We start from the raw sequence: 27,602 nt of genomic DNA, 5'->3' as shown, positions 1-27,602 counted from the left end.
GACAGAGAAACAAGAACTGCGACTTTTCTATAGAGAAAACCTACCTGGAACTGAACGGCCAGTGCCCCTGCTATAATTATGGTGAAAATGGTTCTTAAATGATCCCAATTTGCTTTCATTTTTCCTAACAGCCTCTTCAAAGTACTAATGAAACCAAAATAAAAGGTTTCATGGCAACTGCTACTTTTGCCCCAAGCTCGAATGGGTGGGGAACTGTGCCTTTTAATCGTAGCGCAGCAATAAAAATATCGCGTCCTTGACAGTCTGGCCTACGTTTTTTTTTTTTTTTTTTTTTTTTTTCCTACGTTTTTATTGAATAAAGCATCCGAGGACTCGAGATGTTCGGTGATGCTGAGCAGGTCAGCAGTCGGCACTCCGCAAGGAGGGGACACGGTCGCCCTGGAGAGAGGGCAGGGAGAAACCAGCGAGTCACAGCAGAACGACAGGGCGCTGCCACAGAAGAAACGGTAATGCCCGCGCGGAGAAACCTGACAACCACGAGTGTAAACAGACAGGAGGGCGCCGCCCACCCGGCCCTTCACTTGCTTTGCCTGGGCACTGCCCCCAGACTCTCGCCTCCCGGTCCCACCTCCAGGAGATGAGGCAGAGGCCAGCGGCCCCTCCAGTGCCCCTCAGGAGGGGGCCCAAGGGAGACCTTCTTAGAGTCAGCTTCTGGGAGGCAAGCACCGCCCCACAAAACAGCGCACAGCCGAGCCCTCCTGACGGGAATGCCGGGGAAGCTGGCGGTCAGTGAGCAGAGACGGGACACGCGCTCTGATGACCCCGGGCAACGCGTCTGGCTGTGGGAAGCAAACTTGAGACTTAACCAAATGGGGCCTTTTTCTGATGAAAAAAAAAAAAAGCAGCTGAGAAGCTGCCCGCTGGGAGTGGGGCTGCTTGGGGGGTGCCTCCCTAGGGCTCTGCTCCGGGCTGAGGCCTCCAGGCCCCTCTCGGCTGGTCTCCACCCTCCCCATCCCGTGACATGATCCGATGTAAAAGGAGCCCCCAGTCCCCAACCCCGTCAGAGGAAGGGCTGGCTGAGGACCGACGACGGTGACTCTGCACTTGGACAGCTTCTCGCGGCCATGGGCGGCCCCTCCGTCCTCCGACTACCCCAGGAGGGCCCGGCCCACCCGGGGAAGAAGACGCCCCTCCCCAGCACTTATTTCCAACCTTCCAACTCCTTGCTTAACTTTTGAAAGGAAACCCCGTTTGCGAATCCTGCTCAGAGAACTGATCAGGTCCAGGCGAAGCCACCCTGAGCCCCACAGCCATTTTTCTTTAGGGGGCAGGGCTGACGCCGTCTGGGGATGCCTGGGGTTCAGGGGTCCTTCGTGGGCTCTCTTCCCCAGGGGCAGTGCTCCTGGAAGCCTCCAGGCTCCCGTCCTGGAAAGGGAGGAGGCAGAGAGGGAAGGGACGCGCAGGAGAGGCCGGGGCGAAGGGGTCTGCACCGCACACCCCACGTTTTCCTCGCAGCCGGGGACACACAGCGTCCACAGAGCTTCACATTTCTGGGTTGTTTCAGTGCCTCCAAGGTGACCATGATCTCAGGCCAGGTTCCCTCCCCAGTCTCGGGTCTGGGCCTGGAGATACCACTCCTGGGATCCACGTTTCAGCACGTTCAGCATGAGAACAGCTCCCGACAGGAAGGCTTGCATCAACCTTGGTCCTTCAAACCCAGCATCACACCTGCTCCAGGTGAGGGGAAGCAGCCTCAGCAGCAGGCGGGATTGGGGGTCTCCTGCGGGGCACCGGCCACCTGCGAGGGCCCACTGGGGAGGCCCTGCTCCTTTCTCCACTTGCCGGCTGTCTCCTGGGACGAGCTCCTGGGGGCCCTGGTGGCACTGGCCCGGACGGACAGGTGATCCCAGCCCCCCTGAAAGGAGAGAGCGGAGTGACCCGGGGCTGCCAGGGGTCGAGGGGCAGAGACCATCCTTCTAGACGGTTGGACTCTTGGGCGGCTCTGCCCGGGGCCTCCCACCCGAGAGCCCTCAGGGCTCGGAGCCCCAGGCCAGCACAGCCGCCCCGTGCCCAGCCCTGCTTACCCCGATGCCATAGTCCCAGCCCTGCCCCTTGGGCTCCAGGGGCTGCACACCCGTGCGGCGACACACAGTCCCCCGGCTCAGGCTGTGGCTCCCCTGGACTTTGTTGGCGATGACCCAGACCTGGAATGCAGACCCACTGAAGGCCCGGCCCCACCGCTGCAGGGGGACCATGGAGACGGCAGCGGGGAGACCAGAGCAGAAACCCGGATCCCCCCAAGTCCCCGACCCCAGGGCAAGCACCCACCCCCCGCCCCTGTCGCCCCAGACCTGGTCCAGGGGCCCCACGGACACGTGGCGCACGTTGTTGGACACGTGTTCCCAGCTGGTGCCCTGCGGGTAGCTGGGTGTGACACCCTGGCGGTACCACAGGTTCCCTAGGAGAGAAGCACCGATACTGTGAGGCCCCGAGCGTTGGGATCCACTTCGGGGTCTGCAAGGCCGGGAGGTCTGACCACGAGACAGGCGGGGTCTCCCTCTGCATCCCCCCCACTGCCCGGGGCTCCTGCTGACCCACAGCCGGAGAGACCCTGGCCGTAGCCAGCCCTGCCCTTCCCACGTTTGCCTCCCCCTCACTTCATAATTGCCCCGCTGTGCTGGGCTGGCGTCCTCGTCTGCTTTCTATGCATGAGAAACCGAGGATAAGGAATTCTTTAAACAATAAAGAGACCTGGTGTGGAATAAAATCCCTGGGTTCCAGTCCCGATTCCGCCCTTTCCTCGCCTTGCTCAGCTGGGACAACAACTACAGACCATTAAAGGGCACGGGCGGAGCTGGCTGGAGGCGGCACGGGGGTGGGGCAGGGATGGCCTGGGCCGGGCAGGTGACCTCTGCCAGCCCCAGCTGCCCTGGGGCTCCTGAGTCACGGGCCCGGGTGGCACCGTCTAGAAGATGCTCCCAGGCCTTGGCACCGGGTCCTCCTCCCGAGGTGCAGGCAGGCCGGAGCACCTGGGGGGCTGGGGGCCCCCGACCCTGCATGACTCAGGGGAGGGGCCTGCTTGGAGGCTGACCTCGGGCTGGCGGCCTCTCATGGGGCTTACGAAGGTCTCATGTTGGGGCCTGGGGTGGGCGAGGGTCTGGTCTCATCCCATCAGGGCACTCAGGGAACCCCAAACCTCCCCTGGTGACCGCTGGGGATCAGAAACCACTTGCCATTTTCGTCCAAGGCGAACACCGCTGTGCGCCCCACAGACACCTGTTTCAATCTCTGTTTGGGAGGAGATGGGATGAGGTACCAGCAGTCGCCTGCGATGGGAGATTGGATTGGGGATGCAGCACCGAAACTGTCACCCCGGTGCTCCTGGAGCACGTGACCTCCTCTGCAGCTCATGGGGTCGAGCAGGTGCGGCTGGCCTCTGTCCCCAGACTGGCCGGACCACAAGTGTGAGAGGGCCCAGCGCGAGCTGACCTGTGTCCTGCTGTCCCTTCGATGCCCCGGCCTGCCCAGCGCCCTCCCCAGGGCCCGCCCGAGGCTGTGGCAGCTTCCAGACGGTGGGGTCCGATGGGCTGCTGTCCCGAACAGGGACAGGAAGGTGCCCGGCCCAGCACGCGGTGGAGACTCAGCCTCAGGGCCACTGTGCGAACCCACTGCCCCTCGTGGAGGGTGGCGATGCGCCAGCCACCACCCACCCACCCACCCGTCGGTCCATCCATCCCTGTGCCGGACACTGCCCAGAAGTCCAGAGAAGAACAAGCCTACACGGCCTGCGCTCCCGGAGGGCAGCCAGGGTGGACACTGTGGACGGGCTGTGCCGGTGCCCAGGGCCGTCCCCGAGGGGCAGGAGGCCAAGGGTGGTGAAGGGCAGCCCCACTGCCAGGTGACCACCCCTGGGTCAGTCAGTCCCAGCGGGGGAGGGCGGCCTCTGGGGTGAGCCCAGCACGGCCCCTGCGCCTGGTCCACAGGTGTGTTCGGTAAATGCTTGTTGAACTACACGGAGACCCGTCAACCGGCTTCCCCGGAAGCGGAAGCAGCTCCAGCCGCCCCCGGCGCCCGTCACAACATGGCAGCGGTGGCGGCAGGTGGAGATCCTCCCGAGGGGTGGCACTCACCAGCCGGCTTGGACGGGGACACGGAACCACGGTAGAAGGCGGAACCGTCCCTGGCCACGGCCCACACCTGGTAGCAGCCCCCGATGGAGACGGAGGCGAAGGGCTGGTCGGTGCCCACATGCAGCCAGGAGGAGCCCTGCAGGCGGGGAGGAGGGACACTCAGGGCGGCCGGGCCCCGCCTCTGTCACCCGCCCGGGTTCCGGGAGCTGGCGGCTCCTCACGCTAGCTCACGTCCTCAGCTCCAACTGCCCGCGGGGCTTGGCGACCGCTCGGGCCACGAATGGTGTCCACCGGTCCCAGGGAACATCCCGGGCAGAGGCCTGGGGAGGCCTGATCCCTGCCTGACTCCACCAAAGGGCCCTATCTCGGTAAGAATACGCCAGAGCTTCCAGGGGGCTGGCAGGTGGGCAGGCCCTGGGTCCCACAAGGTGCTCACCGCGGGGTTGAGCTCGGACACGCCCAGACGGCACAACACGTCCCCCTTGTCACTGACGGCCCAGAGCGCGATGCCGGGCCCGCTCCCGTGGGCACCCGGGCTCTCCGGAATGATGGACACGTCCCCCAGGGCGATGGGGGCCACCTCCAGCCAGGGCCCGCTGGTCACTAGCTTGCACTTTCTGTGCGGCAGAAAGAGAGCAAAGCCCCGGGCACCCTGATGCCGCCGTGAGCCTCAGGGCCGTCTGCTCTGGACAGAAGGGAGCAGCCAGGCCCCTGGCCCTGGGGAGGGCTGGGGCCACAACCTCCGACCCCCCAGAGGAGCCGGTGGGCACCACCCTTCACGCCGTCCGCCCCTGCCTGGCCTCCAACCCCAGCCGGGCCTTCCTCCCATCCTGCGGGTCCTGTAGAGCCTGCCAACATTTGTCTTGTTTGTTCTTGAAAACAGACTCTTCAGAAACAGCACTGGGAGCCCGAGGGCACTTCCTGGGCTGACATTTACTTTGATCCTCTTTTCTCCTCCTGCCTCTAACCTCCCCTTTGCTTCCACAGGGACTGAGGCCGAGGCAGGGAGGGGCATGGCGGCACCCCCCAGTTACCTCCCTCCTCACCTGGTCCAGCACCTTCTCCTGACGAAATCCTTCATGGTTTTGTGCCCGTGGTACAAGCTGCAGAGGAAGAAGCTGACGTCGAGACCATGCCGTGGAAGTTTCTGGAAGGTGACACTGCACGCACATCCTTTCCCCAGGAGTTACAGAGCCCAGCCCTCAGTGCGAGCCGAAGAGGGGGCTCGGGGGCAGCAGGTAAGGGAGGACACCGTCCTCCTGCTTCAGATGCCTCTGGCCCCGCCCGGGCCTCCCTGTGGGGTCTCCCTGGGGCTGGCAGCTGCCCAGCTGGGGGGTGAGCTCTAGCTAAGGGGCCTCTGAGCCCTCCCCACCCCCAGGCGCCATCAGAACGCTTCTGGGGAGCAGTCAAGCTCAGGGCCCAAGGCCAAAGCAGGGGGATCAGTCCAGGATAAACCAGCCTGGGGCTCAGAAGCCAGGCTCAGGCCCTGGCTCAGTCTCGCCCGGCTCCATCCTCCATCTGGACATGAACCATGTACCGTGAAGGGTCTGCACTGTGGGGCAGGGGGCAGGGACTCTGCCTGGCTGACTGGGCCTGACACTCAGGGTCGCAGCCCCCTGAGGCCCCCTCCCCACGCAGAGAGAGACATGCTTACGCAGGGAAGTCGCTGGCGTACTGCCACCCCTCCTGGTCCGTGCCCCCAGGGACGCTGAAATCCACGAACCAGTCAGAAACCTGGGGGACGGCCGGGTCAGTGCGGGCAGACACCCCCCACTGCAGCTCCCGCCCCAGCCCCAGCCCGGAGCTTACCCAGGCCCACTGCAGGGACGGGGGCTTTGTGCTGGCCTTGGTGCACTCCTGCAGGCCCGTGGCGTCACTCCACATGTACCGGTCGGTGGGCAGACCCCTGTGCAGGACAACAGGGCTGAGGTGACACCAGAGAGAGGGGAGAACGGCCCCCCTGCCCAGGCCCCTGGGACGGCTGCATCTCTGGAGGGGCGAGAGGGCGGAAACAGGATGGCCCCAGGGCGGGGACAGCAACGGGGGGACCCTACATCACACGGGGGCCAGGCGCCAACCAACCACAGCCAGGCCACCCACCCGAGGGACCCCACACCTTGTTCTCTCATGATGTGGGTCATCGTGTCCCGAAAAGACGCTGAAGCCCTAACCCCAGTGCCTATGAGTGGGACCTCATTTGGAAATAGAGTCTTTGCAGAGAATCAAGTTGAGATGAGACGGTTATTTAGTGGGCCCCAGTCCACTAGGACAGCGTCCTTACCAAACGGGGACATCTGGACCCAAGTTTCCCAAATTGGGAAGACGACGTGAAGACAGGGAGAAGGCCATGTGACAACTGAGTCACCAGACAAGGAACACCAGAAGCCCCTGGAAGCCAGGAGAGAGGCCGGAACAGATCCTCCCCAGGGCCCTCAGGAGGAAGCAAGCCTGCTGACACCTGATCTCAGACTCCGCGGCCTCCAGAACGGAGAGAATAAACGTCTGCTGTTTAAGCTGCTCAGCCCGTGGTGTTTTGTTACAGCAGCCCCGGCTGACTGATACACTCCCAGCAACACACAGCGCACGGTGGTCTCTGCGGGCGGCTGTGGCCCTGGCTCTGCACTCTCTACACGGGCTGGGGAGCCCGGCGCTGCTTTTCTTCTCCCGAGGACCAAGCAGGGAGTGAGGAGGAAGGGGACAGGCAAGCAGGTCAGCATCCCACGTGGACCCTACACACAGCCGGGGCGGAGGCTTCCAGAACACACGCGGGCAACGTCTATCAGCTCCCTTAGAAGGGCTCAAACCCTAAGTTACTGGGGTGAACGGAGAGACTCGCAAATATTTACACACGAGGAAATCCTTTAAACTGTCCAGACGACAGCAAAAGGTCACAAACAGTCTACATGTCCAAGACCGAGGAGGGGTGAGATAAGCCAGGTCCACCTTCGGGGATCAAATTGGGAGGCTGTCACAGGCCATCTGTACATGTCTGACTGTCCCCCTGCCTCCAGCAAATGTGGGCACACTGGGGACGGGCAGGGGGACACACACCAAAATGCGGAGAGTGGCTACTATTTTTGGTTGGTGGGATTCGAATTTATTCTTCATGTTATTTGAAATTTCTTCCTTTCGTCAATTTTGAAAACACAAAGGAAATTTAAAAGTTTGTGCCATTTATCATAGACTCAAAAATATGAAATACCACTTACAAAAGATGTCAAGACCCCGTTATAGAAAATCACAAAACCCTATTAATACGAAATTAAAGATCTACATAAATGGAGGTATGAACTGCGTCCAGATTTTGGAGATTTAGGAATGTGAGATAACGTTTCTACCCAAACTGACCTATAGATCCAAGGCCATCCTGACCAAGACCCCAAGAGCTTTTGAGGACTGCTTCTAAAGTTCACCTAGAATTGATCCGGGAAGAGCCAAAGCTAGATGAAGAAGATGAGAGGCTTTGACAACTTCCCATAAAGGGACGGCAGCTGGAACAATGTAGGGTTAGCACGAGGATGCCCAAAGCCGCACGGAAGAGAAGGGCTTGGGAACGGCCACTGCCCCCGTGGACACTGGAGTTAAGGCAAAGGTGGCCGCTGTGATGCAAGGGGGAAGGACAGTCTTTTCAATAAATGGTGTGGGTCACTGGAGAGTAAAAAACCTAAAACACTTTACCCCTACCTCACCATATATACCAAGTAGTTCAGGCCAGGGGGTTCTAGACTTAAATGGACAAGACAGAGGAATAAAGCTTCCGGAACAGGGTGGACAAAAACACGCCTCACAGGCCTAATCAGGACTGTTTCAGCACAGCCTACAAAGCAAGGGTCGTTTTTACATTTTTAAATGGTTGAAAAAAATTCAAAGAAGGATAATGCTTTGTGACACGTGAAAATTCTACGCAATTCAAATTTGTGTCCAGGTATAACGTCTTATTGGGACACAGCAATGCTCATTCGTTTACGTGGCTGCTTTCAAGCGGCAGCTGCAGAGTGAGTCACTGTGACAGAGACCCTAAGGCCCACCACACCTGAACTATTTCCTATCTGGTCCTTTATAGAAAAAGTTTGCTGACTGCTGTTCCAGAGATAGAAGGATGTATTAATCCCCTTGGGGTTAATGAGATTTCTTAAGAGGTTTTTTTAAAGGCCCCATCTTTATGTAAAGAAAAGGATGATCAACAGGACTACATTTAATAATGAAGTCACCACTAACAGGGTGAAAAGCAAGCTGCAGAACAGGAGAAATAACAGAGAAAGGGCTCACACCTTCATATGTAAAGAGCACTGGCAAATCAAGAAAAAGAGATCATCCGACCAAAACATGGGACAAGGACTCGAAGGGGCATTTCACAAAGGAGGGTATCCGAGTGCCAGTACATGTTTGAAAGGTGCTGTGTCCCATTAGCCCCCAGGAAACAGAAACTGGAAACAGGAGATATTACTACACGCTCATCAGTGTGTCTAAAACATAAGAAACCAGCAAAGATGTGGGGCGTGCCCTGCCTGTGAGAGTGTGGACAGGTCCACCCACTGCAGAGAACTGGCTATTCCAACACCAACTGGGTGGACTGCAACACCACTCAGTCCCCACAAGGTAAAGGCACGGTCCCCAGCAAGACCGCCCCCACTTCAGATACCAGCCATACTGCACTTCTGACCAACTGGCTACAAATGGGGGGCAGTTCTCATTACCTCCTCGGGTTTGATAGTTTGCTAGAACGACTCAGGGAACTCAGGAGAGCTCTCTACTTAGGATCGTAGTTTTATTATACAGGATATGAAATGGGACCAGTCGAAAGAAGAGACCCACAGGGCCAAGTCTGAGAGGGGCCCCAGCGCAGAGCTTGGATGAGGCTCAAGTTTGAGAACCGCTGTTCTGGCCGGCCGAAACCCCTGCAGTGGCTTTAAGAGGTAAGAAACACCACAACTCGCTTGCTTTCTGAAACAAACGAACCAAATACCCCAGGACAAGGTATGAGAAATACGTTTCTGTGCTGAGTGGGCAGGAAATAAATAGCTGCATACCATCTAGATTTTCTAGAGTGTCCCGCCTCTGCACCAAACGCAACATATTGACGGTCTTGTCCCAAAGCCTCACATTTGGAGAATTAAAATAATTTCGGTGGAGGCTGTGATGTTCTCAGCAGCTTCAATTAAGCAGAATTTTGTAAGAAAGTTAAGTAACCACCCCACTCAAAAAAGCACCAGCGGGGATGGGGAGGGAGGTAGCGATGTTCTATTTTGTGACCCGGGTAGTGATTACGCTGGTGTTTGATCTGTGAAAATTCAATGATATATATGGACATATCAACATATTTAGATACATCTCACCGTATGTACGTATATGTGTATGTTACACGCGCTTTATGTATGTCATGCTCTCAGTAAGCGAGTTTTTAAAATACGCATTATACTTTAAGGGAGAAAATCCTGCTAAGCGGTAAGATCCAGTCAGTTCCACATCTGGGGCCAGATGCCAGCTCTCCCGCTACAGCAGATGCGCCTGTTCAGCTCGGTCCTGTTTCCGCGGGCGCGCGACTGGCTCACCTGCTGGTGTAGCCCGTGACGGGGTTCCAGCGCTGGTTCTCGTAGATGTAGACACACTTTACGTCCGACTGCGTGTAGATGTTGCTGGTACTGCTGGCCAGGCCTGGGGGTGGAGAGGAGGGTGCTGGACCCAGGCCACACCTGCCCGCCCGACCAGGTGAGAGCAGGCGGGAAGAGAGGGCCGAGAGGATTCACAGGCCGGCTGAGCTCCTCTGGGGTTACCCAGGGTTGCATGTCCTGGTGGCAAGAATCTGACACTCCTCCACCTCACGCCCTATTCTCACCTGCTCCTCTTCCCCCACCTTCCAGCCCACTCACCTGGCACTGGGCAGGTGTGAGCCCCCCCCAGCTCATTTCTTACTAACAAAGGTGCCTTGGACCCCTCGTGTAAGCCCATGAGCCCCACTTTCCTCACCTGTAGGACGGGGACAAGAGTAATTCCTGCCTCACAAACAGGGAAGCTGTTAAACCTGCACGGATGTGCCTTCCTGGGGTCTCAGTGGACCACAGTTCTACAGGATTAGCCACCTCCACTGTGAGGCGTGTGGGCTGGGGCATGGAATGTCCCACTTCGGTGTTTGTTTCTGCCTCTGTTTACCAGTAGGAGACACAGGGACCCTACCTCCACAACTCGGGGAGCCCCCAGGGGTTCAGCAAGCTCTCGTCCCCTAAGGCACAGCCCATCTAAAGGGGAGCTGGAATCCGGGCCTGGGAATCAGGAGACTGGCCCTGGCGGCTGTCTTTCTAGAACCTTCACGGCCTCCAGCTCAGCAGTGGGTGCCCAGGAAGGCCCACTGGGGGCCTGGTCTCTGGGCTCTCACGCTTTGTGCGCTGGCCCCGGGATTTGGAGGTTGGCAGTGGTGAAGGTCACCTGTCAGCCAGCTGTCAGCTGAGCATCGATACTGGCGCAGCGGCTCCGGCGTGGGGCAGGGAAGCCAGCCAGGGATTAGAGGGGGGACCGGCCCGTGCGGGAGGCTGGGGGCAGGGCTGGGGGAGCCGGTCCTGCCACCCTCACCTTGGAAGCAGCCTCCGCCGTAGCCACCCGTGTACACCCAGGCCGTGTGGTCGTAGCCGATGCCCCACACCACGCCCCGGCTGTTGGCCTCCACCACCCGCAGGTGGCCTCCCATTTGCCGCCAGAACCTGGAGATGAGGAGGGAGGGAGGGGAGGGGAGAAACTGTCCCGCAGGGCTTTCCAGCGGCTACCCCTCTGCTCCGTGGCCTCCCAGACGTCCTGCTTCACTCACCTTCGGCCTCCAATGACAGACTCTATTGAGCACAAGGGAACCCGCCTGGCTTCCCACTGGGAATTAACCAGCTAAGGCGAACCCTGAGCTGGTGCAGGAGCCGGTCAGGCCCCCAGCGAGCGGGGGCTTCAAGAGCCCCTGGTCCCTGGAGTTATGCAGACGGGAGCGAGGTCAGCAGCCTGAGTCCCCCCTGCACCCTGGGGTCTGGGACGGGCGCGTCACGCCAGACCAGGAGGGGCCACCACTCGGGCCAGCACGGCCTCCTGGAGTGCAGGGTCCAGCTGCCACCTGGGGCGCGCTCCTGCGGGCGGAGGCCCTGCCACTGTCCGGAGGCAACTCGTCCGACTGGGCGCCGGGCACACAGGGCCACCAAGAGCGGACGAGCGAAGGGCAGACAGACATCCCCTCTCCCTCCCGTGCAGGGCCTCCCAGCCTCACCCACGTCCCCCTGGTCCTCATGGGCTCTGGGTGACCTTCTGGGCCAGGTCCCCAGCTCCGTCAGGTGCAGCCAACTCACATCTGGTCACAGGGCAGCCAGTGCTCGGGGGCCTCGAGGTCTGGGCTGGGCTCGCTCACGAAGATGTCCCCCTTGCAGGTGACGGACCAGATGGCCTGCGGGGAGGGGCGGCCGTGCACCCTGCGGCTCTCGCAGCAGGACAGGTCGAGCAGGGCGAGCTGCGGCGGGGGGATGGCCGGTCAGCGAGGCTGGGCGCCCAAGACCGAGGCTCCCTCATGCCCGCCCGCGGGACCCCCGCCCGCTCACCCAGTCGCTCATGTCCTGCTCGGTGGCAGCGGCCAGGCGCACAGGCCACCTCTGCCGTGTCCTCTCGGGGGTGTACACGGCGAAGGAGTGCTTGGCCTCACTGAGCACGGGGACCAGCGCCGTCACCTCGTTGAGGAACACGTGGATGTACTGTTGGCAGAGGACAGGCAGCAGGGCCGTCACCGGGGAACCTGCGGGGCTGGGGCTGCCTTGGGCCCCTGGGTGGAGCCCCCGTGTGGTGTGGCGACGGGGACGGCTGGGTCACCCTGATTCAAGAGCCGACCCCTGGGGGTCCCGGGCCTGCGGGGTTTAGTGGTGGGTGGCAGGTTCTGATGGGGAGGCCTTGCTCGTGAGCAAGGGCCTTAGTGATGTTTTCGATGTGGACGAGGGCATTTAGAGCCAGACTGACTGCATTCAAACCCCAGCCCCGGAGGGGGCGGCTCTGTTTCCAGAGCCTGGTTGCTTATCTGGAACATGAGGGCCCCTCAGCAGCTGCTGGGGGTGAGGCCGGCACACGCCTGCCAGCCACTGCCCGGGTGCTGCCACCGCGGACGGGTGCTTTGCAGATGCCACACGCTGTCCTGGGCCAAGCATCTCGGGGCCCGTGTCCCGTGCCCACTCCTGCACCCCGGCTTTGCAACCCCTCCCCTGGGACACCCCACCCCCCTGCACCTCCCCCCTCCCCTACACACCCCACCCCTGCACCTCCCTCCTCCCCTACACCCCCCCCGCACCTCCCCCCTGGCGCCCCCACCCACCTTCTTCTCCTCATGGACCACGTAGTAGATGAAAAGGATGCTGTCCCGAACCCCATCGTGGCCCGTGAACTGTTCCAGGGCCACACGGACATCCACCCACTTGTGGGGTTTCCAGTCGCACCACCACTGCAGGGCCCCCGTCTTCACCCACACCGACTGCAGCACAGCGGGACGGTGGGACAGGTCACAGGCAGGCCCTGGGGCGCCACACTCCGGCCCAGTCCCCGGCACCCCGGGGCCACTCTGCTCCCTTCACTGCCACACTGGGGGCTCCTGCCCGGCCCTCCTGGCTAACCCCCTTCACCCTGAGGACAGAAGTGACGCCATCAGACACCGCCAGGCCCTGAGCCAGCGAATTGTATGATTCTCAAACAGTCTGTGGGATCGGCACTGTTACCCCATGCTCTGGATAGGGAAACTGAGGCCCGGGAGGTTCTGTGCCTGGCCCGATGTCAGAGAGAGTCAGAGGCAAAGCCGGGACCCACGCCACCCGAGACGCAGCCAGGTCCTCTGTGCCTACAATGCAGTGGGGCCCGCACGGAGTTCTTGAAGGCAAGTGAATCAACAAACGGACTCATTGCTTCATCTTTGATTCTACACGGGCCTGGAGGGGACGGCTTCACATCCGAGATGGACAGACAGAAGGATGGCTGCATCCATCTGTGTCCCTCCCACCTACCTCAGGGCTGGCATGCAGCAGGTGCTCAATGAATGTGTGCTGGAAAAAGTGCACCTGGGCACTGCCCACCTGCTCCACGGCCTGCTCGTAGTGTCGGAAGTTCTCCAGCTCCCGCTTGGTCCTTTCTGTGAGCTGCTGGAAGATCTGCTTCCGCCAGGCGGCGGTCTGGGCCGGCGTGATGGACAGCGAGAGCATCTGCATGGAGGCGGACAGGCCTGCGGGCCGGTCGGAGCCTCAGGGCTGGGCAGCAGGCCAGGCCTCTCTGCTCTGTTTTTCACCAGCCCTTTCTTTCTAGAAAGCTACCATCTCTGTAACATGTCCCGTGAGCCCTCCCTCCCATCATTCACCCTGATGGGAAAGTTGATGTCCCCCAGGTCAGCCTAGAATGGCCACCACTGCTGGGACAGGGGGAGGGAAGGGGCTCCAGGCCCACGCCCTTCCTCCTGACAGCCTGGACTGGTCTTGGAAGGCTCCAAGAAAGATGGGCTGAGCACGGTGGGGGCATCAGGCCTGCCCCACCTCCCCTGGGGCACCCTCTGGGGCGCTGGGCCGCTGCCCTTACCCGAGTGGACGGTGAACCATTTGAGTGTGGTGTGGGCCTCCACGGCACAGCCTCCTCCGGACACCCAGGCCCACAGCGCGTGGCAGTTGGCGCTGTCGGGCTCCTCCAGGCCCAGCGGGAGAAGCGCCAGTGAGGAGAGGTTGGTGGCCTCGGGAAAGTCGGCGGCCGCATGGCTGGGCCCTTTCTTGGGCTCCTTCAGGTCGATGTTGGTCCAGGGCAGCTCGGCCGGGGCGGAGGCAGGGCCAGCGACCTCCACGTCATGCTCAGGGTCAGGGTCAGGGTCAGGCCCCGGTCTCTTGGCTTCCGAGTCGCTTGGCACACGGGACTCACCACCACCCCTCACCTCGTCGCCAAAGAAGCAGCCGGCGCTGGAAGGAGAGGGGCAGACCCATGATTCCCTCGGGGAAGGACCATGCGCTGTGTGACCCCTGGCCAAGTCATGGGCTCTCTGTGCCACACACACCAGTACCTGCTCCCCAGGGAGCTGGAACCCCTGGGAACTTTTTTTTTTTTTTTTAATTTTTGGCTGCGTTGGGTCTTCGTTGCTGCATGTGGGCTTTCTCTAGTTGCGGCGAGCGGGGGCTACTCTTCGTTGCGGCATGTGGGCTTCTCATTGCGGTGGCTTCTCGTTGTGGAGCATGGGCTCTAGGTGCGTGGGCTTCAGTAGCTGTGGCATGAGGGCTCAGTAGTTGTGGCTCGCAGGCTCTAGAGCATGGCTCAGTAGTTGTGGCGCACGGGCTTAGTTGCTCCACGGCATGTGGGATCTTCCCGGATAAGGGCTCAAACCCGTGTCCCCTACATTGGCAGGTGGATTCTTAACCACTGCGCCACCAGGGAAGTCCCACCCTCAGGAACTCTGAAAGGTCCCCAGGCCACACCCAGACCAACCAAATCAATGTTAGGTGGAGATCTGGCAGTATTATTAGTTTTTATCGTAAAATACATGTGATGTAAAATGTACCATTTACTATGTTGTGCAACCACTACCAATTTCCAGAACCTTCTCATCTCATCATAGAAACCCTGTACCCATTAAGGAGGCACTCTCTAGCCTCCTCTTTTCCCCCAACCTCCTGGCAACCACGAATTCGCTTTCTGTCTCCATGAATTCGCCTGTTCTGGACACTTCATATAAATGGCATCGTACGGCACGTGACCTTTTGTGACTCGCTGCTGTCAATTAGTGTACGATGTCAAGAGTCATCCGTGCTGTAGCATGTGTCAACACTTCCTTCCCTTGTATTGCTAAATAATATTCCGTTGCATGGATAACACTACGTTTTATTCATCCATTGATGGACATTTGAATTGTTTCCACGTTTCAGCTATTGTGAATAGTGCTTCTTTAAATATTCATGTACAAATTTTTGTTTGAACATGTTTTCGGTTCTTCTGCGTATCTATCTAGGAGTGAATTTGCTGGGTCCTGTGGTGACTCTATCTTTAACTTCTTGAGGAACTGCCAGACTGTTTTCCAAAGTGGCTGCCCCACTTTACACCCCACCAGCAGTGCAGGGGAGTTCTAATTTCTCCACATCTTGTCAACACTTGTTACCGTCTCCCTTTTTGATTACAGCTATTCTGGTGGGTGTGAAGTGGTATCTCATGTGGATTTTTTTTTTTTTAATGTGGTTTTCCTTGCATTTCCCTCATGTCCCACGACGTTGAACATCTTTTCCTGTGCTTGTTGGCCACTCATGTATCTACTTTGGAGAAATGTCTATTCAAGTCCTTTGCTCTTCTGAGTTGAGTTGTTTTATTTTTTTGTTTTTGAGTTGTAAGAGCCCTTTATGTATTCTAGATAACAGACCTTGCTAAATATATGATTTGCCACTATTTTCTCCCATTCTGTGGATTGTCTTTTCATTTTCTTGATAGTGTCCGTGGATGCACAAAATTTAAAAATTTTGATTAAGTCTGATTTATCTATGTTTTCTTTAGTTTCTTGTGCTTTGGGTGTCATATTTAAGAAGCCACTGCCAGTATATGTATAGCTGATTCACTTTGTTATAAAGCAGAAACTAACACACCATTGTAAAGCTATTATACTCCAATAAAGGTGTTAAAATATATATATATATATATATATATATATATATATATATATATATATATATATATATATACACATATATTTATATATAAAAAGAAGCCACTGCCAAGCCCAAGGTCATGAAGATCTGGCGTCAGTGGTTCTGGAAATTCTCAGCTGATCCCAATGTGCTGCTCCCTTTGAGAACGGCCAGCTGAAGAGCCTAAACCCTCAGGTGAATGTGAGCAAACCCTGCCTGGCCAGCCTCCGGGCATCTCTAGAGCGCTGACCACCAAGCTGGGGGAGCAGAGGGTGTGGACCAGCGTCTGAGGGGGGCCCAAGCTGCAGTCGGACGGCAGCCGGCTGCAGAGTGCTGTGCCGAGGGCCCTGGGCCCCACGACCGGGCAGGTGAGCGCTGGTGGCGCCCCCAGCCGAGACGCTAAGTCACCTGCCTGCGTTCTGAGGGCCAGTGGGCAGGGCTGGGATGGGTCCACACGCCCTAACCCCAGGGATCTCAAGGCGTGGTCCCCAGAACTGCGGCAGGAGCACACCTGGGACCTTGCAAGACACGCAAAATCTCAAAAAAGTAGCTCTGGGGGCGGGGCGTGGAGATCCTCGGGAACGAGTTCTCCAGGTGATTCTGGGGCACGTCTTAATTCAGGGCCTCTTCTCCAGGCTAGAAACCCTCCATCTTCTTCTCTGCCTTCCTTTAACACAGGGGCCGGAGCATCCTCCCGCAAAGAAGGCTCTTGTCTCCCAGACCTTGAGGCTTCAGGACCAACAGGCCAGCCCTGCTCTGGGACAGCCCCCAGCCCCTACATGGGAGGACATCCTGGCCTCGCCCAGCTGCCCTCTCCCGCCTCCCGCGTGCTGCCCCCGACCTCGGGCCGAGCAGGACCCCAGGCACAGGAAGGGAGAAGGCCACACAGCCGCGGCTCTCGTGGGTCGGGACCTGCTTTTCTCCCGCCTGGGGTGAGGCCGGGCAGCAGCCTCCTCCGACACGGCCCCCCACCCCGGACCGACCCCGCGGAGCCCCACCACCTGACCACCTGAGGAGGCTGGACAAGCTGCCCGAGTGTGAGCCATCACACTCCCGGCCGGCGACGATGGCCTTCCACGTCTTCCCGCTGAGCTCGCTCTGGGTGACGCCGTGACGGAAGTACAAGGCCCGGTCCGCCCAGCCGATGCCCCAGACCTGGAACAGAGAGAGGTGCTGCTGCGGGGGGGTGGGGGGTGGGGGTGGACCTGGAACAGAGAGAGGTGCTGCTGCGGGGGGGGGGGGGGGGGGCGGGTGCAGACTGGGGCTCCCTTCCCCTGGGGGCGTGGGGGGAGCCCCCCAGGTCTGGAGGACACGCCTGCAAATGCAGGCAGGGGGTGGGGGGGTGCGCCTGTGTGGGTGGGCTGCGAAGGGGCTGGGGTGGCCGAGAGCTGAGTCCAGGACTCAGATGCAGGGAGCGGAGCCCCGAGGGGGCTGGGGGAGGGTGCGGCTCCAAGGTCAGGAGGAGCAGGGACCCAGCCTAGCTCCCCGACCTCAGGCAGACTTGGGCCTTTGGGACAACAGCGTCCAGAGGAGGTGCTGGTGCCGGTAGGCACTGTGCGGAGACAGGAAGTCCACCCATGTCCCCAGCTTCCCTGTGGCCTTGGTGGGAAGGGAGCTGTTCCCCAAGTGAACCCAGAGGATGGTCCTGGTCCTTTTAAAGATGCAAAATAACCTCCTTGATTCTGACCTCAGTTTTATGGGGAAGGTGGCCGGGCGGGCGCTGAGGAAGGAAAGTGTGCTGGGCAGCTGAGGGGCCCAGGGGAGGGGCCTGGGAGCAGCCCCTTGGGAGCCCTGGCCTTGGGGGTGCCTGAAGGCGGAGCCGTGGCCCCAGGTGGCCTTGCTGTGGGGGGGGGGGCTACGGCATCTCTGTCACTTGGTTATCGCACATGGCCTCCGTGCTCAGGCCCATGGGCACCAGCTGGCACCCCCTTGCCCCTGCCCTTGCGTGCCCAGCTCACCTGGGCAGGTGAGGAGTGTGTGCGGACACAGGAAAGGCCAGCCCCCCCGCCCCCAGGAAGAGCTTTCAGAGCATCGGGAAAGGCATCACCTTCACACCCTAAGTCTTAAAACTAGCCAAACCACATTATCCACCAGAAAGAGGCTACGACAGGAATCACGCAGGCGATGTTTAAAAGATGCTGCTCTTACAAAGTTGGAAGATGTTTTGTCCTGTACTCAGTGATCTGATTTCGCCCTGAAATTTCTCAACAAAACTTTCCAGTCTCCAGGATGAATGTCCCTCCCCAGATCCGTGCTCGCTACCACTGCTCTGAGGGTCCTCGGGGGTGTGACCCAGGACAGTGGGGGCTCCAGGACTTGGGGGAAAGCAGCCCCCTTGGGTGCCCTCGCGGGCCTGGAGTGGGCAGAGGTTCTGGGATGCCCTCCGGTACCAGCCTCATGAGCATGCCCAGTGGAAAGGGATGGCGCGAAGCATGGGGGGCCCCATTCTGATTCCTCTGCCGTCCCTCACCCCCACCCCTGGGGACCAAGGCTCCGGACCACACACACCTGGTCGTTTAGCCCCACGTTCACCATCATCATTTCTCCAACCATCTCGATCCAGCTCGTGCCGCAGGGGTTGTGAGAGTTGACGCCTCTTCGGAACCAAACCTGGGAAAGTCAGAAATAAACACACCTCCCTGGAGGGCCACTGAAATAGAAGGGGTTTTTTTTCAAGGCCTGGGAAAACAAATGAATAATTTGGTCCTTTGGTTCAGGCTGCAGACGAGCACAGCACATTGTTCAGAAAGGATGCCCCTGACGTGGGGTTAGAAAGAGATCACGGAAGCAATGCGAAATCAGCTTACTTCACTGGACTTGCCTCTGATAAAGTCAAAATGACAAGCTCTGGATAGAGAAGAGGGGAGGCATTCATTTAGCTGAGGGCTTCAGAAAATTAGCTTCTGATTATTTGAAACGTTACAGCCTGTTGCACAGTAAATACAGTCATTCTGCACTTTGTACAGGGGTGCAGGCAACGCTGGGGGGGTCACCAGACATCTGGGAGATCACCAGTGACGTCAACAACAGAACACGCACGGTGCCTGGCTGACACTGGATTTGTCCCAAAGGGTGTGGACCACTCTCACGAGAACAAAAAACCACACAACCCTCAATGTTAAACAGAGCCACTGGACCCAGCCCCCAGGGACCCCGTCCTACCTTACGGTCCTTGGTGACGGCCCAGACGACACCGACTCCTGCGGAGACGTGCAGGATCCCGTTTTCAGACGTGGGAGGCTCCACCACAGACCACGAACTTCCTACCCGGCCCCAGAAGACAGTGCAGGTGGCCCCCGTCACCGGGAGCTCCGGGGAGAAGGTGGGCGGCCCCGCCCTCCTCTCCTCCGCAAGGTGCAGGGCTGCCCACCTTTGGGATTGTTCCTGTTGATTCCTTCCCGGACCAAGGCCTGTCCCTCCCAGAGCGACACCCACAGCAGGTCGTGGGGCCCACAGCTGATCTGAACCGCCTCCCCGGGGGTGTCCACCAGGGACCACGACGAGCCTTCGGGGTTGGGGTGGCTGACGTCCTCTCTGTACCACACCTGGGTGGAGAGAGAAACCCATGGGGAGGGTCAGGCAGGGTCAGGCCGGGGCTCTGTGGCCGGGTTGGCTGCCCGAGCTTGGCTGCATTTGCATCAGCCCACGCATAGCCCAAGCATGGGGTCTCCAGGGGACCGGGGGTCTCCAGGGGACTGGGGACCGGGGTCTCCAGGGGACTGGGGACCAGGGTGCCGGGACTGTCCAGATCTCGCTCACCCTGCCCCCACTGCCGTCGGGATTCTCGACCAGATTAGATTACTCCCCCACCCCTGCTAAAAAATGCGACACTGACACCTGGATTTTGGCGGTCCTAGGGGACAGACCTCTTCTGTCGCCTGCTTGACTTGTGAGAACGCCAGCCCCAGCCCGGGTGTCCTGCGCCCCCTAGTGGCACAATGCCCTCAGGACACCTGTCTCTAGGGGAAGCCAGGGGCCCCAGCGGCTGGATGAAGAAACCCCCAAGCCCCCTTCATAGGAATGTCTAAAACGTCCACTTCTTTTTCTCCTTAACCTTAAGACGGGGAGCATAATCACAGGGAGCATAATCAAATATTTAAGACTGAGCCACCCGCTCCTATTGCCCAAACTGGCTGATTTCGCCTGGAGGGGGCAGCACATCGCCGCGTGGTCCATGAGGCCTCCCAACCCTGTCACCTTGCCCTTTTTTTCCCTTTTAAAATTCTTTATTAGTTAGTGGGATTTATTACTCATACTAATTTTATCTGTAAACTTTAAATTCTATGCTGTCTGAACAGACTGCCTTAACACTTGTGAATTATGTGACATGATCTCACTTATAATAATGAATAAAACATTTTCAATGGTTTAGCATAGACAGAATTTTCCAAGGACAAAAGAGACAATAGACTGGTTATAAGCCTCCACCATGATCACCATCACTCACAAATGCGTGTGCTATGGGCCCTGTTTGCACGTGATGGTTTGCTGGGTGCTTCTTCGAACACCTTATCCAGTGAATAAACCAGCAGCTGGATCAACTGCCTTCCTGCACTGCAGAACCCGGTCTTGGCAGCCCCGCTTCTGCTACCTGCTGGTTTGGGCCCAACTGTCTGCCCGGCTCCTCCGGGAGCCCCGGGTCCTGGTTTCACCTTTTACGGACCACAGGAGTGATGCAGGGCAGCGCTGGCTCACACCTGGCGCTGCTCTCAAACCCGTTCTCCCCTCTCTTTGCATCCAGGTGGCGTGGCCCCTCGATGGGGGCTCTGTCCCCGGCCAGCTCCCCACCACCCTTCAGTGTGGCTCAGAGAAAACTACTATGGGTTGACCTAAGCCCAGACCAAGCAGGACCTGAAGGTAAGCCTGATAAAAGCCTGCTGTGGCTGCTCCAAAGCCAATCAGAGAACTTTGGTCCATTTGTGTTAAGGGTACTGAACGGTCACGAAGTACGCTCTACAGCCGCAGCCGAAGTGTTGGGGCATCTGCACCCAGGCCCATCCGTGTCACTGTCACTGTTTCTGTCAGCAGTGGGTTTTATTCCTTTGCTTAGCTCACAAGCTCCCCGAGAAAAGAATCTCCTCTCCTCCCACCCACACAGCCACCTCCACCCACCCATCACAACAGCCATCCACCCATCCACCCACCCACCCACCCATCCACCCACCCACCCACTCATCAATATGCTTATCCACGAAGCCACTTGTTCATCCATCCATCTATCCCTCTCCCTGTGCATTCATCCACATAACCGTCCATTGATCCATCCACCCACACACACCCACACCCACACGCACACATCTATACCCCTATCCGTCCATCTACTTATTCATCCATCCTCCTACCTGCCCGCCCATCCACAATGCTACTGGAGACCAGCGTGTGGGAGGCAGCACAAGGCAGTGGGCAGGGAGCTGAGATTCTATCTGAGGAGCCAGTATTGATGCCCTCTGAGCCCAGGGTGGACACTCATCAGTGCTCCAGGGGCTCAGAGGAGGGACAGGCCAGGAGCAGCCATGCGGTGGGAGGTCAGAGGCTTCTGGGAGGAACAGGACCCCGTGGGTCCCCAGGACAGCAGGATTCACAGGAGGGGGACTCTGTGGGGACCCCAGTAACAGGCTGACCACTCAGGGCAGCCCCAGCTGCGGGGACAGGAGGCGAGGAGAGGGTCCCGAGGAGAGCCCTCCTCCCTCCTCCACCTCTGGGAGGACAGTGGACGACAGCTTCTCTCCTGCCCGCTCCCTGTGGCCGGCCTCCTTCAGCCGCCTCCCATGCCAGGCCGGGGGGGTGGGGGCACAGGCCTCACCTTCCCCTGCAGAGACACGGCCCACACGGACAGGCGGCCCACGGGCTCGTCTGTGATCTCCCAACCCCCCACAGAGATGTCGCTGAAGGGGTCAGGCAACCGCTGGGGGTCATCCTCCGACGGGATCTGAAACGAGGAGGTGTGAGGCAGCAGCGGTCAGTGCCTGTGGCACCTGGGCCAGGAGGTGGCCCTGCTCCCCGCCTGGTGGACACCTGGACGTGCACACTCCCACCCCCGGCTTCCCCTCCGGCCCTTCCGTCCTCCAGCTCGGCCCCAGCGGACTTCGCAGGGCCGGCAGCATCAGGACGGAGGGCTCCCAGCCCTGGGCCCCCTCTGCCCTGTCCTCCCCCTGTTGGCCGCCAGGCCGGGGCTGCTGTCCCCAAGGAGTCACTCCTGCCCCTGCTCTGCAGTGGCCTGACCGCTGTGGCTCCTCCCTTCCCCCATCACAGAACACGGCCCTGCAGTGAAGGCCTCCCGTGACACTGGCCGTCACCTTGCTCCCAGGCTGCTCCCAGCCCCAGGGCCAGGCAGGCTGGGCTGGCAGCCCCTCCTCGCGGTGTGGACCCTGCAGAGGGGTCAGGCGAGGGCCTGTGGCCTTCCTCTCGTTTGAGGCCACGTAGGACCCCAATACAAGCCTTGCGTCCCTAAGCTGGTTTTTGTGGGTCACTGGAAAAATACAAGAGCCGGAGCGGCTCCCACGTGGGATGGGGGGCAGGGGAGGAAGACGTGCACAGACTGAGCCTGAGTCTGGGACAGGGCAGCATGGAGACCGGGTCAAGACAATTCTGTGCCGTCCGGGGCCACGGTCTGGCCTGGCTCCCCGACCAGCCATCTCCCAAACGAGGGCCGCCCAGGGCCACAGCCTTCCGAACAGGAGAGCAGGAAAGGCCAGGCCCCGGGGCGGGCATGGCGTCCCCAGAGCAGGGCAGGGAGGGTGGGGCTGAGGGCCACGTGACCCTCCCCACTACAGGGCTGCGCTCTGGGCCCCGCCCCCTGCCCCCCGGCCACACGCAGGACCCCGGACCTTGGCCCAGGTGTCCCGGGACTTGTATCTCCTGTACCGGGTCCACCGCCGGCGCCGCACACAGGAGTTCCACTTCTTGTCCCTCGTGTACGTGGCGGGGAAGTCAATGGCATATGTCCACCCCTGCAATACCAAGATGGGGGGATGGGCCGTAAAGCTCTCGAGGAAAGACGTGAAAGAGCTGGGGAAGGGGGAGCAGGATGGAGGAGGGGTGGAGAAGCAGCAGCGCGGCCCGAAGCATCGTCCCCATGGATCCTGTCCGGCAAGCGGGGAGCACGCGGGGCCCAGGCTGAGGTCTGATGCCACGGGGTGCTGGGGGGACAGGCCGAGCCCAAGGCGCTCCCTCCCCACAGGGGAGCCCCGGCGGGACCCGAGTGCACCTACCCCTTTCTCTGTGGGTTCCCCTCCAAAATTCTCATCCACGTACCAGTCCGACTCCCACTCCCAATGCGGCGAGGGCAGCGCCACCCCATCCAGCGGCCGGTGCTGGAGCCCACTCACGTCACTCCACGGCCAGCGGTCACTCGGCAGGAGCGTCTCACAGAAGCCGCCCACGGGGTTCCAGCGCTGGGGGCCGGAGGCAGAGGCCAGCCTTAAGCCTGGTGGCCAGGGCCTCTCCGAGGCCAGTGGGGACCTCCTCTCGTCTCCAGGACGGGAAGGGAGCAGAGGGCCTGGCTCTGCATCGTGAGCCCGCAGCCCAGTCCGGTCCCAAAGGGCAGAGGACCTGCCGCGCCGAGCAGTGGGGGACACGACCGTCCTGGGCTTCTGGAACCCGGCCCGAGCCCCGTGCCTGTGCGGACCTGGCCAGCTGCCTGGATAGGGACCCACAGGGGCTCTGGCCTCAGTTACTCGGATGCTGCAGCCCTCGGATCTCAGCAGAACGAAGGCGGTGAAGGCGGGAAGAGGCCAGGAGCCTGGGGTGCGGGGGCCCTTACCTCCCGGCAGAGCGACCAGCCCAGCAAACCCGCCGCTCGGGACCCCACCTGATTCTCATAGGCCTCCTCCCGGCAGCGGATGGGGACGTCGCTGGCGCCCACGTGCACGTACACCTGGTTGTCGCAGGCGATGCCCCAGCAGCACGGCGCGGCCGCACTGACCCGCTTGAACTCCAGCTGGGCGTCCCTGCACAGCTCCCAGTGCCGCCCGGCCGTGGACAGCGTGAACACCCTCCCGAAGAGATCCACCGCCCACAGCTCCGAGCTGGGCATGGCCGCGGCGCTGCGGGAAAACAGCGGCGGGAGGGCGAGGGTCAGCACCCACAGCCGCTCCCGGCCCGGGGCCAGCCGGGCCAGGCAGGAAGCCCGGGCCATGACCATCTCCTGCCGCAGGGGGCTGAAAGGCCCCCCGCAAAGCAGGGGCAGAGCCCAGCTGCAGTCCAGGGCCCTTTTCTCTTCTCTGCCTTTCGCCCTTCTCGTGATGGGGATTTTTTTTCAAACACACAAAAAAGTCCAGAGGACAAAACGTGTAACATCCGAATACCCACTGCCCCCAATTTAATGAATGTTATTATTATCTGGTCATAGTTCGTTCAGATCTTTCTCGTCTAAAGAATAAGTGAAAAGTTGTAGATTTAATGAATCCCAAACCTACATGCATCCTGCTGCCTCCCTGGGAGGCCTCTGCCCCACAGTGGAGAGGGACCCCCTCGTGCTGGTCCCCCTGTGACCTTCCTCTGTGCGTTCGTGGGGTGTCCCCACAGGCCCGGCACCGCCCCCCCCCATCCCCCGAGCACCCTGTATGGTCGCGCAGGAGCTCTGTGGCTGTGTGCGTGGCAGGGATGGGAGGGGCCTGTCTCTACCCTCCTTGTGCGACCACCTTCCTCTCTTCCCCGACCCCTCTCCTGCCATTCTCCCGTCCGGTTCCTTCTTCTCTCCTCTTCCTTTCTTATTTGCGGGGGGTGGGCAGAGTCACGGCTATGCTCTACCGCTGACCCTCCCACCCCCAGGGCTGACAGTCCTGCTGGGACGTAACTCCTAGAGGCGTGGCTTTTGCTGCCGTGGCCAGGCCCACGGCAGCAAAACAGAGCAGCTGGACGAGGGCAGTGCAGGGAATCCCAGTGAGCAGCTCTGCCGGACAGGGCGGCTCCCACATCCAAGACCCATCACTGCCCCAGGGCGAGACACGGCTTGTCTGGTTCGGAAACCAGAGCTAAGGGGAGACAGAGCCTGGGCGCCTCGAGGCCGGGGCCGGGCTATTCTGCTCCCGAGACCTGCCAGGGGCACCAGGGCGCTTCAGAAAGCGTGACGACTGGAATGACAACATGGACGATGGAACGCGTCTGGAAACAGGAGCATATGCTACGAGCAATGAGGCTCTTTCGGAAAAAAGTGTGTCTTACAAACACCGGAGAAGAAAGAGCGCGGGCGGGGAAGGAAGTGACTGAAGGATAAAGAACAGGAAGCAGGGAAGTGGAGCAGGCGCCAGCTCTGGGAAACACCCAGAACAGGAAGTGGAGGAAGACGACGGGGGTGGGGGCGGGGAGCCTGACTGGCAGAGTGGAGGAGCTTGACCCCTCCACCCGGGGCCCCAACGCCCAGGTCAAACACACGGGAAGTCAGGACGCTAGCCTTCTGAAGCCATTTGAAAACTGGCATCTGTATCCGGGTGCCTGAGATGGGACCCCTGGAGGAGCTGTGGCACCCCCAGATGCCCCTCCACTCCTCCCTGGGCAGGCCTGAGGGTCCACTCTCTCCCCTGCGGCATCTACGCCGTGACTAAGAGTGCCCAGAACCACGCCGGACCCACACCATCCCGGCCCCACCACTTTCTAGCATGAACAAAAGCCCACTACTGACTAACCTCTCTGTGCCTCGATTTCCTAATCTGTAAAAGGAAGAAAGGAAGACTAACCCAGTTATGTGGCTGTTGTGAGAACTGAATGAGATAACACAGGCACAGAGCTACAATAAAGTGCCCAGTACCCAGCAAGAACTCAATGAGTGTTACTGAAATCATTTTATTACTTGCCATTTGCTCTCACAAGCTGCCACTTATCTTCTATCTCTTAAAAACAAAAAACTCAAAGCCCTTTCTGGTCAGCCTGAGTCTTCGGCCTCTTCATTTCCTCTGCATCTCCCAGTGCTCTGCACAAAGTGGGTGTTTGTTCAAAGTTATGGAAAATCACCGCCACCTACATTCACCACACCACCACTCCCTGAGCTAAGAGACGGAAATATGGCTCCAGGGAAGCTGAATGTCACCAGTTACTTAAGGTTAAAAGTAAGGTACTAGGAGGTGGATAGATAATGTGATAAAGCAAGAATGGCAAACTGTCAATAGTAGAATCTAGGTGGTGGGTGTGTGGGTGTTTACTGTATAATTCTTTCAACTTGGCTATATGTTTGACAATCCTTATCACAAATTGTTGGGGAAAAAAAGTAAGATTTTTACATGGGGGGAGGGGTGATGTCGGTTCCCATGGTGACATTTTAATATAAATACAGTCTTCAAAGGTATTTCTTGGCTCACAGGTCACTGTACAAGTAGCCAGTTAAGTCAGGCTCAGTCTGCATTGAGCTCAATGAATGGTGATGTTGAACTTGGATACACTTTCCTCCAGAGAAATGACTAAGCAGATAGATGTACTTTCAGCCTTCTGGGCAACTACCAGAAGACTCTGCTGCAGAGAAAAGATGGGGGGGTTATGTTTGCAAATTCCCTTTGGTGTGGAAATCCCGGTACCCGTCACTTCCCACCTAAAGATGACACGAGGTGGACATCCTTGGTCAGCCTCACCTCCTTTCCATGCCAGCCAGGATGTAGTCCCAAGATCTCCCAGGCCACTTCCTGGCTGTGAGGTGATGGGGTAACCTGTCCAGGGACATGGGGTCACTGGATCAGAGGACTCTTGAATGGGAGGTTGGAGCACTAAGCTGCACGATTCTGGGATCCTGGGATCTCTCTGTTTTCTAGGAGTGGAGTGAGGGAGGCAACATCTTCTGAGAAAGCAACCTCCGATTCACCAAGAACTTCTGCACAATGAATTCCAGGTGAACCTTCAGTCATTCTTCTCGGTAGGCCTGCTCACCACCCGCAGAGTCATCTACCTTTCTGCTCGGGTTAATTAACAGATCCCTTCATAGATGTAAAGGTACCCAAGGGAAGGTGGGGGTTGAGGGAGTAGCGCGGGGGTGCGGTACAGGGAGGGACACCGTCCCAAGGGAGTGCCTAAAGCATTTACTTCCCAGGCCACCTTAGGACTGCTTCCTGCCCAAGATTTCCTGCGGTTTTTTTATTATTATTATTATTACACCCTGTCACACCCACCCCCTGAACAAACAGAGAAAACCCTGGCTACTAAAGCAGCTCACTGCCCACCAGTTGTGGGAGCTGCTGGAAGGCGACATCAGGGTCTAAAGAGGTGGGAGAAAACAGCGGGACATGCACGCTAGTTGAGTCCTTCCATTCCCACAGGGAAGGAGGTGCCCTGAGCCGCCAGCTCTGAAGATGAACCCCCGGCTCCCATCATCTGGGCGGTCGGCCTGGTTTCGTTCAGGTTCCGTGCCCTTGGGCGACAGGTGGGTCCCCTGCCCGGCCACCAGTAGCATCTCAGCGCCGGGCCCTTACCATCTGCCTGAGCTAATCCCACGCCAAGCAGCTTTGCTCTCACCACTGCCCAGAGGAGGGACAGACGGGCTCCTCGCAGCTCGATCCTCTACACCCGCCAATCACTTCCCAAGTCACTCCAGCGCAAAGGCTGGTGCGGGTGTCACGTTCAGGGGTCGGGGTGGGGGTCCGGGGACGGCGACCCGCCGGGTGTGCAGGAAAGAGCACTGGCACAGCCCCTTCCCACCTCGCCGCGCGTGGGGCAAACGCTGCTGCTGCCTCCGCCGCCCCTACCTGTCCGGAGGGGTGGGGGCGCCCGTCCCACCTCCAGGCCGCCGCTGCACTCACCTGGGCCGGCGCCCGGAGGGCGGCGTCGCGGCGATTGCGCCTCTGAGGCCGGCAGAGCGAGCAGGCTCTCCCCCGGGGCCGGCGAGCCTGTGGGCAGGAAGCGGCAGCCAGGCCCGCGCCCATTGGCCGGCCTCGCAATAACGCAAACGCAGGAGGCG

General features: G+C 59.5%; 1 protein-coding gene across 6 annotated transcripts; it reads right to left on the bottom strand.

Annotated features, from left to right (window-relative positions):
- Window positions 1-300: 300 nt before the first annotated feature.
- On the bottom strand, window positions 301-27,529 carry TECPR1 (tectonin beta-propeller repeat containing 1). 6 transcript variants are annotated; one of them, XM_032605657.1, is made up of 26 exons: window positions 27,445-27,506; window positions 26,287-26,361; window positions 23,535-23,769; window positions 23,053-23,118; window positions 22,552-22,674; window positions 21,528-21,653; window positions 19,095-19,269; window positions 18,887-18,987; window positions 18,233-18,334; window positions 16,734-16,879; window positions 13,653-14,020; window positions 13,091-13,305; window positions 12,412-12,567; window positions 11,654-11,803; window positions 11,408-11,565; window positions 10,659-10,786; window positions 9,644-9,746; window positions 5,901-5,997; window positions 5,746-5,825; window positions 5,138-5,194; window positions 4,528-4,708; window positions 4,092-4,227; window positions 3,195-3,287; window positions 2,313-2,419; window positions 2,046-2,165; window positions 301-1,876 (listed from the first exon to the last, which is right to left on the bottom strand). In XM_032605657.1, the coding sequence occupies exons 2-26, from the start codon at window positions 26,295-26,297 to the stop codon at window positions 1,715-1,717; spliced, it is 3,396 nt and encodes a 1,131-aa protein (XP_032461548.1). In that variant the 5' UTR covers window positions 26,298-26,361; window positions 27,445-27,506; the 3' UTR covers window positions 301-1,714. The 6 variants fall into 6 exon arrangements, with proteins under 6 accessions (XP_032461548.1, XP_032461546.1, XP_032461547.1 ...); XM_032605655.1 differs by having other exon boundaries at window positions 22,936-23,118; window positions 27,445-27,505; XM_032605656.1 differs by having other exon boundaries at window positions 13,160-13,305; window positions 22,936-23,118; window positions 27,445-27,504.
- Window positions 27,530-27,602: the final 73 nt, after the last annotated feature.

Source organism: Phocoena sinus, chromosome 15 (genome assembly GCF_008692025.1).
Source record: "Phocoena sinus isolate mPhoSin1 chromosome 15, mPhoSin1.pri, whole genome shotgun sequence".
Taxonomy (NCBI): Eukaryota; Metazoa; Chordata; class Mammalia; order Artiodactyla; family Phocoenidae; genus Phocoena; species Phocoena sinus.
Note: the sequence above shows the minus strand (reverse complement) of the source record. Positions and strands in the feature narration are given on the sequence as shown.